The sequence below is a fragment of the Phodopus roborovskii genome, unplaced genomic scaffold (genome assembly GCF_943737965.1).
Source record: "Phodopus roborovskii unplaced genomic scaffold, PHOROB, whole genome shotgun sequence".
Taxonomy (NCBI): Eukaryota; Metazoa; Chordata; class Mammalia; order Rodentia; family Cricetidae; genus Phodopus; species Phodopus roborovskii.
The window spans coordinates 15389070-15407009 of record NW_026126461.1 but is presented as its reverse complement, the minus strand read 5'-3'; the positions used below and the strand labels follow the sequence as shown (position 1 = coordinate 15407009).

The window sequence follows — 17940 nt, the reverse complement described above, 5'->3', positions numbered from 1 at the left end:
TACCCTGCTGTGATTGGCCCACTTCTCCCTTCGACCTCACAAAGAGCCACTATGAAGGGAGAATGAGCGCCCTATATATCAGACCCCGGGCTTGGCTGCTGCTCTGTCCCTGCAGACCAGGGAGCGGGTATCAGTGCGACCTGTGGGACTCTTTATTGTAGTAAGTGTTGTCTTGAGACTACGCGACCACCCGTTGGAGTGAGTGCCTCCACCACCGGCCCCATGGCCTGCCTGGCAAAAAAGGACAGCCTGGGGAGGCAATACAAACTGAAAGGGGACATCGGCCAAGGTGCGTTCGGGTGTGTAAACCTAGCCCGGCACAGATTCTCGGGCACCAGGGTGGCCATAAAGTCCGTGGAAAACCTAAGGGAACGCCTTCGGATGATCATGGCAGAGATTGAGACGTTGCAGCTCTTACAGCACCCGAACATAATCCAGCTGTTTCAGATCATAGTGACTAAGAAGCACACCTATATCATAACAGAGTACGCCTCTGGAGGAAACCTGGCAGAGCTTGTCAGGAAGGGCGGCAGGCTGCAGGAGGAAAAAGCGCAGAAACTCTTCGGTCAGATGGTGTCGGCCATCAGGTATTGCCATGATCGGGACATCATACACAGAGACTTGAAACCCCATAACATCTTGCTGGACTCAGAGGGGAACATCAAGGTGGCCGACTTCGGTCTCGCAAGAAGATGTCGGGCTGGAACTATGCTGCAGGGTAGATGCGGCACCAAGCTCTATAACGCGCCCGAACTGATAGTGAGGGAAGGCTACGACGGGAAAAAGGCAGATGTCTGGAGCCTGGGCGTGGTGCTCTATATTATCACCATTGGGCACCACCCCTTCAAAGGAAGCAGCCCGAAAGAGAGCGACGGGAACATCATCCGAGGGAGCTATGAGCTCCCATCTCACGTCTCTGGGAAACTGGAAAACCTAATTCACCAGATGCTCACGGTTGTCCCAGAGAAGAGGCCCTCCATCGAAGACATTGAACAACATCCGTGGGTCGTGAAATGTGAAGAAGACCTCCCAGATGACACCTACCTGGACCCATACATACTAGACCTGCTGGATAACCTTGGGTTTGATGCCAATGCCATCCTGGAATCTCTGCAAAAGAGAAACTACGATGAAATGATGGGGACGTACCTCATCATCAAAGAGCAGGTACGCAAGGGGACTGAGCTTGACTTCACCACCTTACCCAGGCATGTGGGCCTCGTCCTGACGCCTACCCCATTGCCAGCACGGCGTCTGAAACGAAGAGCCAGCGAGCCCATCTTTGGCATCCTGCACAGGCAGGCTTCACAACCGGACCGGCCGAAGCTGTTAGGGCGGAAATTGGCCAGAAGTGCCTCTCTGCCCCAGTATGGTCCCCAGAGGGAGATCCCCACTTGCAGCCACGCCCCGCTCTCCAGAACTTCCACTGCCACATGTCTCCTTGGCAGCATACTGAAAGAGGAGATGCCCCTGCCACGTAGGCGAGACTCTGACACGGAAACAGCATCTTCCCCTCAGAGCATCGGGTGCTGCCAGAGACTGCTCAGGAGGATCAGGGCTGGCCTGTCAAGATGGTGTTCCTGCTTCTCAGGGAGTTCAGAGACACAGACCCCACCTATGTTCACCAACCGAGTGGCTCCACTGATAGAGGAAGGGAGGAGAGAGAACCCAGGGTGGAACCGGGCAAGCAGGTATGAGAGGGTGTGTGTGAGAGCGTTCCCTTTTATGTTCTCGGCCTCAGGAAAAACCAGAAAAACCAAACAAACAGGAGCGGGTATGTATGTGGGGGTCCTAGGGGATGTTCAGTTGCATTTCTACAACAGCTGGATTAACCCTGCTACACAGCATTCCTCCTGTGGGAGAAATCCAGCTCAAACATAACTGGGTGGTCTCTGATGCGACTCAACTACCAGTAGACAGAAAACTTGAAAAGGGCGGGTGTGGGAGACGGGGGTGACGGCATGCGGACAGTTGTCCATACTGAACAGATGACTCGCGGCATTCTAGGAACGAATAGACCCCTGAAGTATCCACAGGTCCTGTGGAGATCCTTTTGTGTCACGCCTCATGCAGACACCTTTCAGATCTTTCTGGGTGCAGGCCTTGTTTAGCCTAGAACATGGAAGTCACTTACAATGTTGCACCATCTGTGCAGGCTCTCTGCTGACCTCTCTCTCTGAGCACTTTGGCCCCGTGGCTGGCTTCCTGGGCAATGCTTCCTGTTTTGCTCCCACATCCTCCTTCGGGATGAATCTGCTAATGATGGTCCCGGAGTCAGGAAGATATGGGCGCGCTAACCGTCAAGGTACTGGGGACACTCTGTCCTTCTCATCCCATGGTTTTCCATCCTCTTCCTTCTCCCTTGCAGCCCCTGGTACACGAGTCGACCTTGCAGCACGTGGGACTCTGTCTTCAGGACGGGAGGGTGGCATCTCTAAGTCACACACCCTCAGCATTGCCACCGCTGCCCTCTGTATAGTATGGAGGTAAACAGGGGTGCGGGGCTCTGCCTTTGCTGCTCTGCCACTGCTCAGAGTGACATGGGCCACTCATTCCTGTGCCTAGACTAAGATTTGTCTGAAGATGGGACTTGACCAAGGGCCTCCCTGAAAGAGGTCCTGTCTTTTTTCAGGTGCGATGGTTCCGTCTGAAAGGAGAGACATCTGGGGACCCATACTCTTATCTGTGCCTCTGACATAGTGTTGCAGCGACATCTCTCAGTGGAGGGGTAGTGTGAGAGCCGTTGTCCATGGGGAACAGGAGAGCAGGTAAGAAGGATGCTTGGGGACCTAGTGCCTGGCAGGGTGGCTATGATGAAGGCACAAAGGGGCCACTTCAGTGACTCCCTACATTTCACCTGGACACTCAAGAGTGCACTGAGCCCTGCCAAGGCTGACATCACAGGTGGAGGCCACCAGGGCGAGGCTGAGCTGGGTCCCAGCGCCCGTGTAGCTGCATGCCCAGTGTGGAGGAGATGTTTGCTGTATCACAGGACCCTCCACAGGGGCATTCCAGGGACATGCCCTCAAAGGGCAGCGTCACCAAACACACATCAGTTTCCCAACCCCCAGGCTTCCACATTGAGGAACCTGGAAGGGGGTCTCCTGACTGGTCAGAGGACAGGCATGTGATTTATGTCCCTGCATTTCCTTGCCATCCAGTTTCCCATTGTTGGCCCTCTGACTACCAAGACAGGTGGTCCATTGTTGCTGATGCTCATGGCTGAATAGACCAAGACTGGCTTGGAAGCTCCAAGTAGAATTCCCTCAACAGAGAGGGGGAGTGTGTCCTCAGGGAACCTAACGTGATGACCGGGAATATGGCAGAGGGACTATGGTCAGGGCTCTGAGGATCCACCTCAGGGTCTCCCTGCAGTTCAGATGGACAGACTGAGGCACTGGCTCGGGGATGCTCCCTGATAGAAAAGTGTGGGGCATCGGCCAGGTCTGGCAGCAACTACTCCATGTGAGATTCTGGAATCTTCCTTTGTCATGCTGCAGGCCAAGTCCATGGGACAACGGTGAACCCAAGAAAGCAGTGTGATGCCGCGACACAGGCTCCCCTGCAGGGAGCTAACTCCATTCTCAAGAGAGAGGACGCTGCGATGTCATTCCAAGCATCTGATGAACTGGTCAGAAGTGCTGAGTCTTCACGCCATCCATCCCAAGACACAAACACTTCTCTTGTCATGGGACACCAATGCTGGCCATTGTTTCTGTCCCTTCCTCCATGCAATCTACCTCCAATCACCCAAGGAGAATTCATTCCCAGGGTCATAGTAGAACCCTTTTCCAGATTATGGGAGACAAATCTGGACCGCTTTGCCCTCACAAGTCTGTAAGGACATTCAGGATGTGCTCAGTCCCTGGAAGGTTGTGTTCCAGCTGCAGGATGGGCTGAGCTGGGGCACTGTCACCATCTAATCCAGTAGCTCTTTGTCAACACACAATACTGTTGACAAGGCTGTTGTGTGTGCCCTTCGAGGTGGCATGCTGAGTTATAAAAACACCCCAGCCTGCACTTATGGGGCTATGTCACTGTGCAGACAGGAAGGCAAGGGCGAGGACCCTGGGAGGTTGCCAGGAACCATGTTGCCAGGCGGAACTGTTCCTGGGAAGTAGATAGTAAAACCCGCAGACCCTCCTCTCCAGACCTACTTTGTACGCTGGTGTGTGCGCACTGCAAGCTCAGTCGTCACCGAGGCAACGACTTCAGTCTGACACTCCTTCAGCTTTCCCTCTCCACCTTCTGGACCTGAAGAGCCTGGCGGGGGCCCCTCTCCAGATTTGTCAGAGGTGGCCATGGGACACCTGTCTCTGCGTTTCCTCGGGATATTGGCCCAGCTGTGGGAAGTCTGCAGGGCTGGGCTCTCAGTCCAGGCCATGAAGCCTGGAACTCACTTCCTGGGCTCTGCCCGAGCCAGTCCTCCAGTAGCATCACGGGGACAACTCTTCCTCCACGGGCCCAACTCCTTTCTCACATACAAGGAGTAAGTGTGAAGATTGGGTCTGAGTCTGACCCCAGCTTCTGGGCTGCCTTTGTACAATGCTGTGAGCTGTTCTTTTGCCGGCCAACACTCAGTAAACATGGGGATGTGTCAGGCCCTCAGTAGGTGCTGGATCCCAGGATGATTGGTCCCATGGTCAAGCTGCCCGCTGGAGCCTGCACACTGGCAGAGTCCGGGATATCAGGAAGACAAAGGCGTGAGGTAAGTCCACATGAAACTGTTCAGCGGGGTAGCGGGCCTGAGAGCATTCATGGTTTTCCAGGGAGTTGGAGGAGACGGTCCCTGTGAGGAGAGCAGTTCTGAGCCCAGTCTGGGAGGAGAGATGAGACAGAGGGCAATCCCTGAGAGCGGCCATGTGACGGCAGTCAGCCTGTACGAAGGCAGCTCTTGTCTCTTTGGTGTAGTGACGTGTAGGGGCCCTGACAGAAATTTACTCGTAATTTTAACTTGCGCTGCAGTGCTGGTCTCCAGCCTCTCTTGGCTCTCAGGCCCCAGGAGTTTTGAAAGTTCCAATGAGGCCAAAGACCTGCACTCTGCTTTTGCTGGTGAAGGGAAAGGCAGCTGAGGGACGGACGAATGACAAAGGCAGTAGCCAGAAGGCAGCCTGATAGGCTGGCAGTGGTGGACCCCAGCATTTAGAGGCCATGTGCCTGCTGTGGTGACCCACCATTCTCCAGAAATACCTGGGGGGGGGGAGTTCAGGGCCAGTGATCATCCCAGGCACAACCTGTCATCAGGCAGTTCTGGCCCTGGGTGATCGGTCGCTCAGCCCCTGATGCTCCTTCCTGTCCCCCACACACAACCAGTCACCTTGGGGGTCCTGACACTGACGTGGGTTTGTCTTTCTACTCTGAAAATGGGGCACCAGAGGGATAGCTGTGACGGACACACAGAGACCGCCGTGTTCTGACCCTCTGTCGCTCTGTTCCTTGTAGATGTCACCAGCTAGGAGTGTGAACCTCACCAAAGCCCTGACGCATTCTGGGAGTCCCTGATGGAGAGAGATATCCTAGGCTGTCACCACAGTCAGCAAAGGTGCACCAAGGTCCTTCCGTGCCTGTGGCTGCTAAAGCAATCTGAAAACAAAGTCTTGCTGTGTCTGTGAGAGCCAATGCTCTGGAACACATTGGTTTACTTTGTTCTGTGGTTGATGTAGCTCTTTCTGCCAAGCTAGATCGTATGCCAGAAAGGAAGATGTCTAGACTTGAAATGAAAGTTCAGGTGAGGAAGATGGGAAGGTCCCATGACGCTGTCTCAGACCCAAACCAGTAATAGTCCTAGGAATGAATAGGCCCCTGACGTACCTACAGGTACGGTGGGGATCCGTGTGCCACGTCTCATGCAGACACCTTTCAGATCTTTCTGGGTGCAGACCTTCCTTAGCCAAGAACCTGGAAGTGGCTTATAATGTTGCACCATCTGTGCAGGCTCTCTGCTGACCTCTCTCTGAGCACTTTGGCCCCGTGGCTAGCTTCCTGGGCAATGCTTCCTGAGTTCAGGACTCCTATGCTAAGGGTCAGGGCCTCAGGAAGATATGGGCGTGCCAATGTTCAAGGTAGCTGAGACTCTCTGTCCTTCTCATCCCTTGGTTGCCCATCCTCTTCCTTCTCCTCTGCTCAGACTGACATTGGTCACTCATTCCTATGCCTAGACTTAGAAATCCTCTCAAATTGGGACTTGACCAAGGGCCACCTGGAAGAGGTCCAGTCTTTTGAGTTCCATGATTGTCCTTAGAAATGAGAGAACTGGGGATCCCTGCTGTTCTCCCTTGCTTCTCTCAGTGGATGGTGGTGTGAGGGCAGCAGGAAGCGCCTGGCGGGCTTTCCCCTCATAACTGGTTGTTGGAGGAGGAATGCCCAGGGCGTCTGAAACTTCCACGGGGAATTCTGACGTCGCAGTTGGAGAACAGAATGAGAGAGAGAGAGAGAGAGAGAGAGAGAGAGAGAGAGAGAGAGAGAGAGAGAGGAGAGAGAGCAGAGAAAGAGAGCCATGCTCTGTGCCTCTAGTCTCTCAGACCATGAGTCGAGGGTCAGAGCTTGATACAGTTGTCAGATAGGAGAACCATCAGACACATGACCCCTGCTGTCCCTGAGTTGTCTGTTTGAGGATCTGGAAAAAAACGTGGTCCAGTGTCATTTCCACGGTGGTGATTTTGACTTACACTGCTGGGCCACAACCCATTACCCCAGTGAGTAGGGAGCACAAATGCACGCAGGGTGTCCCGTCATACCCTGTCCGTGCTCGAGCAGATGGCTGTGAGAGCATGCATTTAAGCTTGCTTGCTTGGAATCCACTAGAGATGCCCTCGCACCCTGTCCGTGGCCCGAGCCCAGGCATTGGCACTGTCCTAAAGTGGGCCACCCCGTGTCAATATAGGCCTTCAATCACTCCTCTCTAGACCTGCTGACAGGTGAACCTCTTCTAGACGATTGCTCTAGACTCTAGTCCCGGGTCACTGTCAGCTGCACACATTGACAGTGGAGGACAGGCAGCTCTGTTACTCCCAGTGCAAACCCGTCAGCTCCATGACTGCAGGCTTCAGCCTCTTCGCCTCTTCGCTTTGCCTTGTCCAAGCCTGACGCCCAGCAGCCCTGTCCTCCCTTGCCCTCTCAGCATCTCCCCCAGAATAACTACGTTGTCTGTACTCAGCTGACATCATTGGGATGTCTCACAGGATCCCGGACTGATGCTTCCTAGGCATAGGTGATTTCCTAGCAGTCTGTGCTGGGTTCACAACAGTGCTTTTTTCTCTGTCCACCTCTGCCAGGCTCATATGAAGCTGTGACATCCCTTCTTCTCCCTACGGTTAGGGACGTTCAGTCCACATTCCCGATACCGCACTAGCCTGGACACAGCAGAGTCAGTGCATTGCAGCTCCATCTTGGTATGTATGTTGCCTACAATCCTCGGCCTGCTTTACACAGATAGTCTAGCTTCAGAGCCTAGGACAACTTGGGGAGCATTTAACATTAACGATGTATCTCGTCTCGCTTATTTACTTACTTATTTATTCTCTCCCTTTCCCTCCCCTCCCCTTCCCTCCTCTCCTTCCCTCCTCTCTTCTCTCTTACTCTCTCCTCTCTTGTCTTTTGTGGATGTGTGTCTTTGTGATGTGTGTGTAGCATCTGTGTGCAGTGCCTAGCATGTGGAGGTTGCAGGATAACCCTATGAAGTCATTCTCTCTGCCCACATTGAAGGACACGGGGATGGATTCTGCTGCTCACTCCTTTGAATGTTTCTGCAGGTGGAGTATATGGTGGACACGAAACAGTGCCAGCATTTACTGGAGAAGTTTGTGACTGCTCTGGCAAGTGGGAGCCTTGGCCTTGACCCACACACGTTCTGTTCTCCTGCCTTGGATGCCAGTCAGGACAAAAAAAAAACCTTCTGTCTCTCAGAATTGCCTTGGTTGTTGATTTGGGGAATGTCAAACCTCTTGCCTTAGTCCTCTGTCTTTAGATCTTGTTGAATCCTAGCATCCTAGTTCATGGCCCCTGAGCTTTATGCCTAGGTCATTTTACCAGGACTTTGTGTCCCTGTAACAGTTAGTATGGAACATCTGAGGACATGACTACCTACATGGTCGTACTCAAGAGCCCAAGGGTGGTCTTGTTAACCTGTGAGGAGAGCAAGCCAGCAACATTAATCTCAGAATGAAATCTCAGAACAGGCCCTGCCACTCAGTGGTCCCTGAGCCTGGAAGCTCCTGACTCCACTGCCCAAACTTCTCAGTTTATTCTGTGTTGGGACCTTTCCCTTCCTTCCTTGGTAGCATCAACAGAAGCTTGTAGAAACCTGAGTCCAGAAAGCCAGGGGATGGATTTCAGGGTGATCATGACTCATGTTGGCTCTCCTGGCTTCTGTCCCTGCGTTCACCACTAAGCACACCACATCTCTCCATAGGTCGTGTCTGCTCCTGTACCCTGAGCTCAGTGTGAGGGTTTGGAGCAAATAGGAAATGAATGGAATACAGGCTGTGAATTCTATGAGAAAGCCTGAGTCAGGCGCCCGAGGCCCTGGAACACCGCCATCCTGTTGGAGAAGGAGTACTCTCTGATGGCACAAAGACAAGGTAGAATGTCGGTCCACCTCACGAATTGCTCAGACATCCACCGCCCTGCCTTGGTTGAACTCCTTTCTCAAGGATGACTAACAAAGTCACAGCAACACCTTGATTGTCTTCCAGGAGATGGCTCTTGGCATGAGCCCCTCAGAGCTTCACTATGAAATGTTAACCGGGGATCGGACTGCCCTTCCCGTGGTCTTTCTTCGGGCTCGCCTTAGCGCTGAAGATCGCCATGGACATCATCTTTTAGATGCAGGTAGGATGGCCTCCGCAGAGGCCCTCAGCTTCTGATGCTAACTAACACTGTCGTGTCAGAATAGCTAGGAGGGGAGTGGGCTCACAGTACAGCTCAGTGCCTGAACACATGCCTGGCACATGTGACACCCCGGGCTGTGTTCTCAGAGGTCAGTGTGGGGAAATGACTCTAATCTGTAGAAGGGAAGTCCTTGACAAGTCTCAGGTCTCAGTTCTGTACCAGAGGTTTGAATGCACCAAAATCCTGCCCTTTGCTGAGCAGAAAGAGAGGAGGTGTGGATTGGGGGAGGGAGAACAGAAGGAGGATGGACAGGAAGAAAGGAGGGGGGAAGGCTTTCTTTGGGACGTCAGTACAAGAGGAGACCCCAGGCATGTTTCCTCTTCAGACCTTTCTGCCAGCCTTCTGCCAGCTTCCTTTTCCTTGTCTAGTTTTCCTTATTGAGACAGGCTTTCTCTATGTCACATGGGCTCTTCTGGAACTTGCTTTGGAGAACAGGCTGGCCTGGAACTCAGAGTGGTCCACCTGCCTCTGCCTCTAGAGTGCTGCATGGAAATGCCTTGGCTACCACTGCCCAGCACGGCCAGCCTCTCTAAGAACCTGCTCTGGTCATGTGATCCGCGGTCCATGGCGAAGGGCTAGGAGGGTGGACACATGGAGAACCCTCCAGGTCCTCAGTTCTGTTTCTAATCGGTCCAGGCCAGCTAAACAGCCCCCACCAGGTGCTTCCCGACACTTAGACATTCCACCTGAGTACTTTCCCATGGTGACATTTCCTCTCACGGAGCATTGACCCTCCTGATTGTGTGGTGCCATGTGTGACAGGTAACTTCTAGACTCTACACAGCAGGCGATATCTAAGAGACGGCCACAGTTCAGAGAATGCCTCCATCAGATTGCCTGTAGGGAAGTGTGGGAGGGATTTTCTTTATTAATGAATGGCAAACAGGGTGATAGCAGAAGGTAAAAGGGCCAAGGCGGGAACACCCTGACCCTGACTTAAAGCCAAGTCCCAGACTTGGACCAAAAAAACAAACACCAACCCTGAGCATAAAATCCCTTCATTCAACATCAGTCCACACAATCCCTCCAATCCCAGGCCACCCTGGACAGCTCTGTCCCCACCCCCCAGGTAACCACATATAAAGGTTCTATTTTGTTCAGTAACTCTTGTCCCAGCAGAGGCAGACTCCTTCCTGCCTGTGTCCCTCCCAATAAATCTCTAGTGTGAGGTTTTCTGTAGTGTGTGAACTGGGTATTTTTCAGCTGCTGACTTCTAGGATACCCTTTCATCTGAGTGGGAACAGTTACTGGTAGACCCCTGGGGATGTAGCAACCCTGGGCAGGATTCTCTGGGATGTGTAGGAAAGTTTGCTGAGCAAGCCAGAGTAAGGGAGACTGTCAGTACTACAACTCTGCATAATCCCTTTCACTTCCTCCCTCCAGGTCCCTGTCCTGCATGAGTTCTTGCCTTGACTTCCCCACTATGGAACTCAAGGATCGGGATGGGTGAACCAAATAAAGTTTCTTTACACCAACTTGCTTTGGAATTGGTGATTGCCACAATATAAAGTAACCTAGGACACACATGTCCTTTGTCCTTTGGTCTTCCCATGCGGCACTAGCTACTTTGTTGGCAGGGAATGAAGAAGAAAGAGAGGCTGAGAGGCATGTCCCTGTTGAAACGGGGGTTGGGGCAGAATTTGGGGGATGGGCAAGCCCTAACTGCCACAAGCAGGGGTTTAACTTACATTATGTTGCTCACTTCTGGAGATGAGCTCCTCAGATGGGTGGCATTATCTCCTCATGGCATTCTTTGACAGGGGGATCCCAAGTCAAGGTTTCTCTGTGTATCTCTGACAGTCCTAGAACTTGCCCTTTTGACCATGCCTCCAACTCACAGATCCCCCTGCCTCTGCCTCCCAAGTGCTGGGATTAAAGGCAGGCACCAGCATCACCTGGTTTCTTCATGCCTTTTCTAACAACTCAGCTGCCAAAGGTGTAGCTCCAAATGGCCACGCCCAGCCGCCAGGACACTGTAGCAGCAGCAGCAGAAGGGAAGCAGGCCCTCCCTGTGCTCCAAGGGAACACTATTTCAGAAGAGCAGGAGAAACCATTCTACACCCTGCACAGCAGGCGTGGTCCTCAAGCAATCCTCCTCAAATGTGCAGAGCAGCTGCCCGGGGGCTTCCCATGTCCCTAGCATCTTAGGAAGACAGCATGCAGACCCGAACCTGAGGTTTTGAGGGAGTTGGGTAGGGACTCAGGCAAGTTTGGAGTCTTCCAGTGACAGGTGGAGTGGAGCCATGAAGTCAGCATAGTGGGTGCCCCAGGGCTCAGCCTATTGCCTCTCCCTATCTAGACAGTCAAGAGGCAGGAATGATCTGGTTTGCACATGACCAGTACCATTACATGGGACCAGTACCGGATGAAAAGTCACCTATGGTGCCCTTGGGAAGGAAAATGAAGGGGATCTGGGTGTCATCTCTCCTTGTCCACAAGGCTGGCTGCAAAGCTGCACCAGGGGGCAGGAGACATGCCTGTCTCCTACTGTTATTACAATGCAAGGACCTGCAGTTCTCTCTACCCCACGTGCCCCATCAAAGCCAACGCATCCGGCACTAAAGAGGCCGCACCCCAGAGTCACACCGGGAGGAGCTGATGTGCTAGTAGTGTTCTGAGTCTGTTGCATGTATGGTGGAGAGATGAGCATCCAAGGAATGGTACTTCAGTGGGGACCTACTGATCTTCTGAGCGAAGATTCAAGCACAGCTTCTGAAAGGGAGGTTTGTAGGCATCCTCACTGTGTGTGCTGGGGGTCTGCATGGACACCATGCTTGCATTAATGTCAATGGGGGCTGAACAGCTATGGGCTGGGACTTCAGCCTGGCCCTTCCATCTTCTTCTATCATATGCCACAGTGCCATCAAGAATGAAGCCCACAGATACTGAGACATAAAGAGCCCTCTGGCCTTCTGCATGTCCCTCGGCACTGTGCTCCACTGCAAGGCTCTGCTCGCTGAAGGGGGCAGGCTGCTCAACTATTTCCGCTGGCTCCAGTGCAACTTATGAACACCAGATAGAGGAGTTTTAAGATGAGCCCTTGTTTATACCTGGAGGTGTTTGTAGTCTGGACAGGTTCTGGAAGCCTGTGTTGCCACACATGGAAACAGCCTCCAGAAGACCAAGATGAATTCAGCCTGATCCCCGGCAGCAGCCACCCGTGAGTGGGAAACAGATCCATCCTGCTCCTCTTCACAGCCCATGCTGAGGACACAAGGGTCATTTCCAGCAGACTTGCAACGGCATAAACTGTTGCTGCTGTTGCTGCCATTCCCTGAGTTGAGGACTGGCTTCCAGTACAGCCTGGGAATAGAAGCCCCCGAGTATTGTCAGCACACAGGAGTAGCTGCTAAGCATGCCCTGGGCAAATGAGCCTGGCTCTCCAAATCACGATCTCTTATACTGTCCAGATGATGGATCACAACTTCCTACAAGCTCTAGCACTGGTGTTTGTGGTTAGAGGGCAGGGTTCAGATTTAGGGTCCTCAGTTAGCAGAAGGACCGGAATGCAAGGAGTACGGACAACTCTACTGCCTGAGGAGCGCATATCTCCTCTGGACTCCAGCTACCATACACGGGAAGAACAAGGTGGTGAACACCAGAAGAACGTGGGATTTTCCAAGTCTCCTTTACCCAGCAGGACTCCAGGTTTTCTGGAGCTGCCAGTCACTATCGCTAAACATCGCCTGCTAGTAATACGTTAATATTCCCCAGCTTCTACCAGCGACTAGCTCTCTTGGGTAGGACCTTTGTGTGTGTGCTGGAGCAGCAACAATCACAGATAAGGCTTGAGGGGACTCCGTGTCTCATCAGGATGCTTGGGTCCTATGAATTGTGACTGTGTCAAACAAGATGGGGGGAGGGGGTTGGCTCTTTCCTCAGGAGAAAAACCTGGAGAGCATTCCTCATCCCTGATCAGATGTTTGTGCCTCCTCATGAGTTCCATGATAGGCTTCTACCCGGGGAGGACAGTTAACAGTCAGAGGAGGATGCTGCCCACTTGGAAGGACATGGAAAGACTTTGACTCCCTTTGAAGACTCTGCTGCATCTTTGTAAATGTGGTCCCTACAAATAGACACCAGTGCCCCTGAAACTAGAGGAAAGCACTGAGTTTGGATATCCACCTCAGGTTCATCAAATGTTCAAATGAAACCAAAACTCTCTCTCTCTCTCTCTCTCTCTCTCCTCTCTCTCTCTCTGTGTGTGTCTCTCTCACTCTCATGACCCTACCATGGCCTCAGCTTCTGCTCGCTGGGAGCATGATCTCCAAAATGAGGCATCTTTCCTGCATCCTGTATCAGGATAGCTTTGCTTCAAGTCTCTGAACTCAATGCCCTCTGTCATGAATGTGGGTGGCCCTTACTTTTCCAGACCGCTGCCTCCTAGAGCACTCAGCAAGCAGGACACTATCCTGAGCTCTTCTGCCTGCATGCAGGGGCTTTCCTTCGCTGGGATGCATGCCCCCATTCTGCAGCTAAGCACTGTTTCTCTTTATCAACCGGAACATCCCAGTGATGACGTTTGAGTGATCTATGGCTTTTGTTGAATCCACGGGGGCCCCACGGCTCTGGACACTCATTCCCTTGAACAATTCTGAAGTCGGTCTCCACATATCACTACAAACCTAAATGGTTGAAAGTGGGAAGCCCTCATCAAATCAATCAAGGCCTGTCCTGCATGCTGGCCTCTCCAGACCTGTGCAGTGTCCAGCTGTCCATCATGGGCAGGCTGGAAGGATTTCCAAATGCACACCTGGTTTTCCAGCATAGGATCTGTGTGACAGCTGGGTCCATGGGAGACCACTGTAGTCTCATTACACTGAGTCAAGTCCACACAAGTATAATAAGAGGCACCACCTACTGAGTCCTGAGGCTCTCTTTCTGAAGCCTGACCTAGCAGGGATGTGGAGGCTTTCTGCTCTCCTCACGGGTCCCAGCAAAATCCCCACAACAGAACTAGAAAGCCAACCAGCATAGGTATATATGAATCCCTTAGTTTGCAAAATCCAGATCCCTGGAGAGAGTATGGGGAGGAAACCCCAACCCAGATCACAGTCATATAAACCTGCTGTTAATTTTGCACTCACGAATGCTCAATGGGAACAGAAATGGACTCCACATTTCTCACATTAACCCACACTGGCTGTCGTGACTGGCCTTCAAGGACCTGTGTCTCTCCTGTGAGGATGCTAAGGATCTATGGAGACACTGGAACAACAATGGTCTCCCATAGGCTCCTGGGCTTCAATACCTGGTCCCTCGTTCATGGAAGTGTGGGAAGGAAGAGGAGGTGTGTCCTTGGTGGAGCAGGGGTGTCACTAGGGGTGGGTTTGGAGCATTCAGAAGCTCAAGCCTTTCCTAGTGATTCCCTCCCTGTCTCCTTGTCATCAAAGTGGGCTCTTAGATGTTTCACCCACCACGCCCTTGCTTTCCCTACACAAACACTAACTGTAATATGGGAGTCTGTGTTAGACAGTCTCCTGCATAAGCTTCATGCCCCGTCAGGAACCCTATAACAGCAGGAGAAAGGTAATGAGAACATTCCAGAAGCTTTTGCCTTACCCAGTCAAAGAGGCCGATACCTACTTATTCACAAGTCTTGACTCATGAGGCTTCAGAAGCCTTTGCAGTGGACGATCTCAGATCATTTCAGGCTTTTAAGAAGGAGGCTCTTGCGGCAAGAAGCAGTAAAGAGTCCAACCCCACTGAGATACCCATGAACCACAACAGTGACCAGGATGGCCTGATACACAGTTTCCAGAGACCTCCAGAAAGGCAGCTTGTGAAGGCTGAAGTGAGGGCTGGGACAGACTTCATGAGATGCAGCTGCCCTAGAGTCAGGCCTGCTGCACGAGATGCCTCAATCATAGTCTGCAAGGAGCTCCAGTAAACATCCTGACTTTTTTTAATAAGCTGGGTGGATTTGTGTGGATTAGCCCCTGCCGTGTTAACAGATCTAGGGTGCCCTTATATTTTCTGGCTCATTGAAAGTCTTCTTACCACATCGCGCTTTCAGCTCAGTGCCCTGTATACCTGGTGCCAAGACTAAAATCCCCAAGCTGCACATGCCAGCATCACTGGTCCGTGTGCATGTAGCAGGGGGCTTTGGATCATTGTGTCTTTATAGACAATGTCAGAATCCTATCAGTTGTTCACGACTGATGTTACCTGTTTGGAAAGTTTGTCAGGTACTCTACCTGAGGCCTGCCATCCTCCACTACGAGGTGGGACAATACGCTCGCCGGGCACGTGCTCACAAATGATGATTTGCGGTTGCTCTAACGTGAAGGAGTTGAATGATATCTTCATGCTGCATTTTGAGTGTCTCGACCTATGACACACTGGAACAGAGGTGCATCTCTTTGTTCCCTATGACGTTTATGCCTCCTTGATGTGAAGCTACGATTTATTCAGTGTCAAAGAGGCTAATGCACCTCGTCAAAGAGTAAATAGGGACTCTCTGGATATTTTTCTGGGGGAGGAGGCCATGAGGCTGGGTGGTCATTGTGCTCCAATACAGACAGGTCCTGGAGAATGCTCAACCCAAAACTATTACACTCAGTAGCTATGAGGTGTCCTGCAGGTCACTGAAATGAGGCTGTCTCTCTCGTGGCACGGGCATTGTTCTTGAGAGATTGCTGAATCTGAAACACAGGGTCGCCAGCTGAACTTGGGCGAGCAGGGGTCTCCATGGGCCTTCTCCTTATTGGGAAAAGAGAAGAAAATGAAAAGCATAAAAATCATTTACCCTCGAGTCAAAACCTCAGGCAGGTGCTCATCTTAGAGCACACATCTGACAGGCCAAGGCTAGAACACTGGCTCTTCTGTTCTGAGGGAAAACAGAAGAGGAGGTACTTGTGTGCATGGGAAGGTATACGGGCAGGGTCCCAATAATTTCAGGGGTGCATCAGTAAAGCCAAAGGTTCTGGAAGACTTTTCAGGGTGAGAAACTTCCCCATGATTTTCTAAGTGTCTCTCTCTGGCTCTGACTCATAGGTGATATTTGTGTCATGTCCAAGGACAGAGAGCACATTAAAAGATGCTGGGGCCTGTTTAGCCCTCACTTGTAATTGACTGAGGCCTTGCACATATTTGGAGAATCATGGGTGTTTCTGAATATTTTTGGTTGGTGTCTCACAGTTATTCACTGCCCAGATGCACGATTGTAATTTCGCATGTTCCTATCAGGATGTTCCTGAAGAATAGGAATGCTGTCCCCTAACCAGGGGAGGTGCCCTATGCTCATAACTCAGACAGCATCCAGCTCAGAACACCCCCCATCATCCATATCTTATCCTATTCTGGGAAAGGGTTTGGGACCATTGAAGGCTCAGTCCCAGTGTCCAACTCTATCTTGGGTCTAGGGGCCCTGACATCGCGCTCCCCATCCAAATGGGTGGTTTAGGCTTTCTTTTGTATTGGCATTTGATCACTGTTATAATCTGTTCAGATTGTTTCTGAGCATTTTCCTCCTGCAGCCATCAAGTTCCCTCCTCAGCACATTCAGTTCTTGAGTGAAAAAGAAGATCCACCGTGATGTGGATCAGGCAGGTCCATTCAGAGGCTGTGACCTTTGGAGAATGTGCATTTCTGACTAAAGCATTACACAGATACTTCACTATGCTTTATGTGATAGGAACTACATGTCTGCTGGGTCACTGGGAGGCCACAGTAGTCTCATTTTACACAGTCAAGCACACAAAACTACAGTGAGAATCACCACCTACTTAGACTGAGACTCTCTTTCTGAAGTCTGGCCTGGCAGTGAGGTGAGTCTTTCTCCTTTCCTGACAGGTCCAGGGAAAAATCTCAACCCTAGACCTGGAAACTAAAACAAACATAGGTATATGTGAGTCCCTCATGTTGCAGGAAAGAGACTCCTGTACCATAGGCATACAACACCAACCCAGACGACATTCATATATACATACTCCATACTCGGGACTGCTCCATGTGTGCAGAAATGGACCCCACCCTGCTCATATTATCCAATAGTGGCCATCATTAATTTTTCCCTCAAGGCCCTTGACTTCCTACGATGATGCTAAGGATCTATGGAGACACTGGAACAACAATGGTCCCCATAGGCTCCTGGGCTTCAATACCTGGTCCCGAGTTCATGGAAGTGTGTGGGAAGGAAGAGGAGGTGTGTCCTTGTTGGAGCAGGTGTGTCACTAGGGGTGAATTTGAAGCATCAGAAATTCAAGTTTTACCTAGTGATGCCCTCTCCTCCTCCTCGTTGAGTGAGAAGGTTTGCTCTTCGCTCCTCTACCCACCATGCCTTTGATTTAACAACATGGACATTGATTCTGTAATGGGAGGCCGAATTACACAGTCTCCTGCATACACTTCATGCCCGCTCGTGGAATCCTATTGCAGCAAGAATCAGAGGCCGATATTTACTTATTCACAAGTGGAAGCCAATATGATGCTTCAGCTGCCCTTGGAGTTGAGGATCCCAGCTCCATTCAGGCTTTTAGAAGGGGGCTCTTGAGTGGGAGCAATAACTACTCCTAAGCAGCTGGGATGTCCATGAACCACAACAATGACTAGGATGGCCCAATGTGCAGTTTTGTGAGAGACCTCCATAAAGGCGGGTTTCCTAAGCTGCAGTCAGGGCTGGGACAGGTATAGTGAGGTGCAGCTGCCCTAGAGTCACCCCACACCTTCTGAGAGTGAGGCCACACCCATAGTCTGCTAGTAGCTCCAGGTACCTCCTGATTCAATGATCGGGTTTGTGGAGAATAGTTTGTAGGCTGTGTTCCTTCTGGATTTCGCACACAGTGGTATCACCTGGGCCATTATAGACTTTGGTTCCGCATCGACCTTTCTCCTAGGGTCCCCTCTTCACCTGGTGTCAAGAGGGAAGTCTTCCAAGTCACTCTTCCCTCTGCATCAAGCTGGTCGTTTTGGGTCTTCTGTTGTCTATGCACAATGTCGTTGTCATGGCTGACATTATCTACTCGAATATTTTGAGCATCCCCCTCCCTCAGTCTGCCTACCGTGATACCGGTTGGAACAAGAAACTTCATGGGACATGTACTGTACCAA

General features: G+C 51.6%; 1 protein-coding gene and 1 long non-coding RNA gene across 2 annotated transcripts; both read left to right on the top strand.

Annotated features, from left to right (window-relative positions):
* Positions 1-222: 222 nt before the first annotated feature.
* Positions 223-4493, top strand: LOC127226608 (putative sperm motility kinase W). Its single transcript, XM_051190675.1, has 3 exons — positions 223-1477; positions 2156-2305; positions 4261-4493. Exons 1-3 carry the CDS (start codon positions 223-225, stop codon positions 4491-4493), a joined length of 1638 nt encoding a protein of 545 aa, XP_051046632.1.
* A 3088-nt stretch (positions 4494-7581) lies between these two features.
* LOC127226770 (uncharacterized) lies at positions 7582-9684 on the top strand. Its single transcript, XR_007834923.1, has 3 exons — positions 7582-8579; positions 8694-8829; positions 9526-9684. It is a non-coding gene; the product is annotated as an uncharacterized LOC127226770 (long non-coding RNA).
* Positions 9685-17940: the final 8256 nt, after the last annotated feature.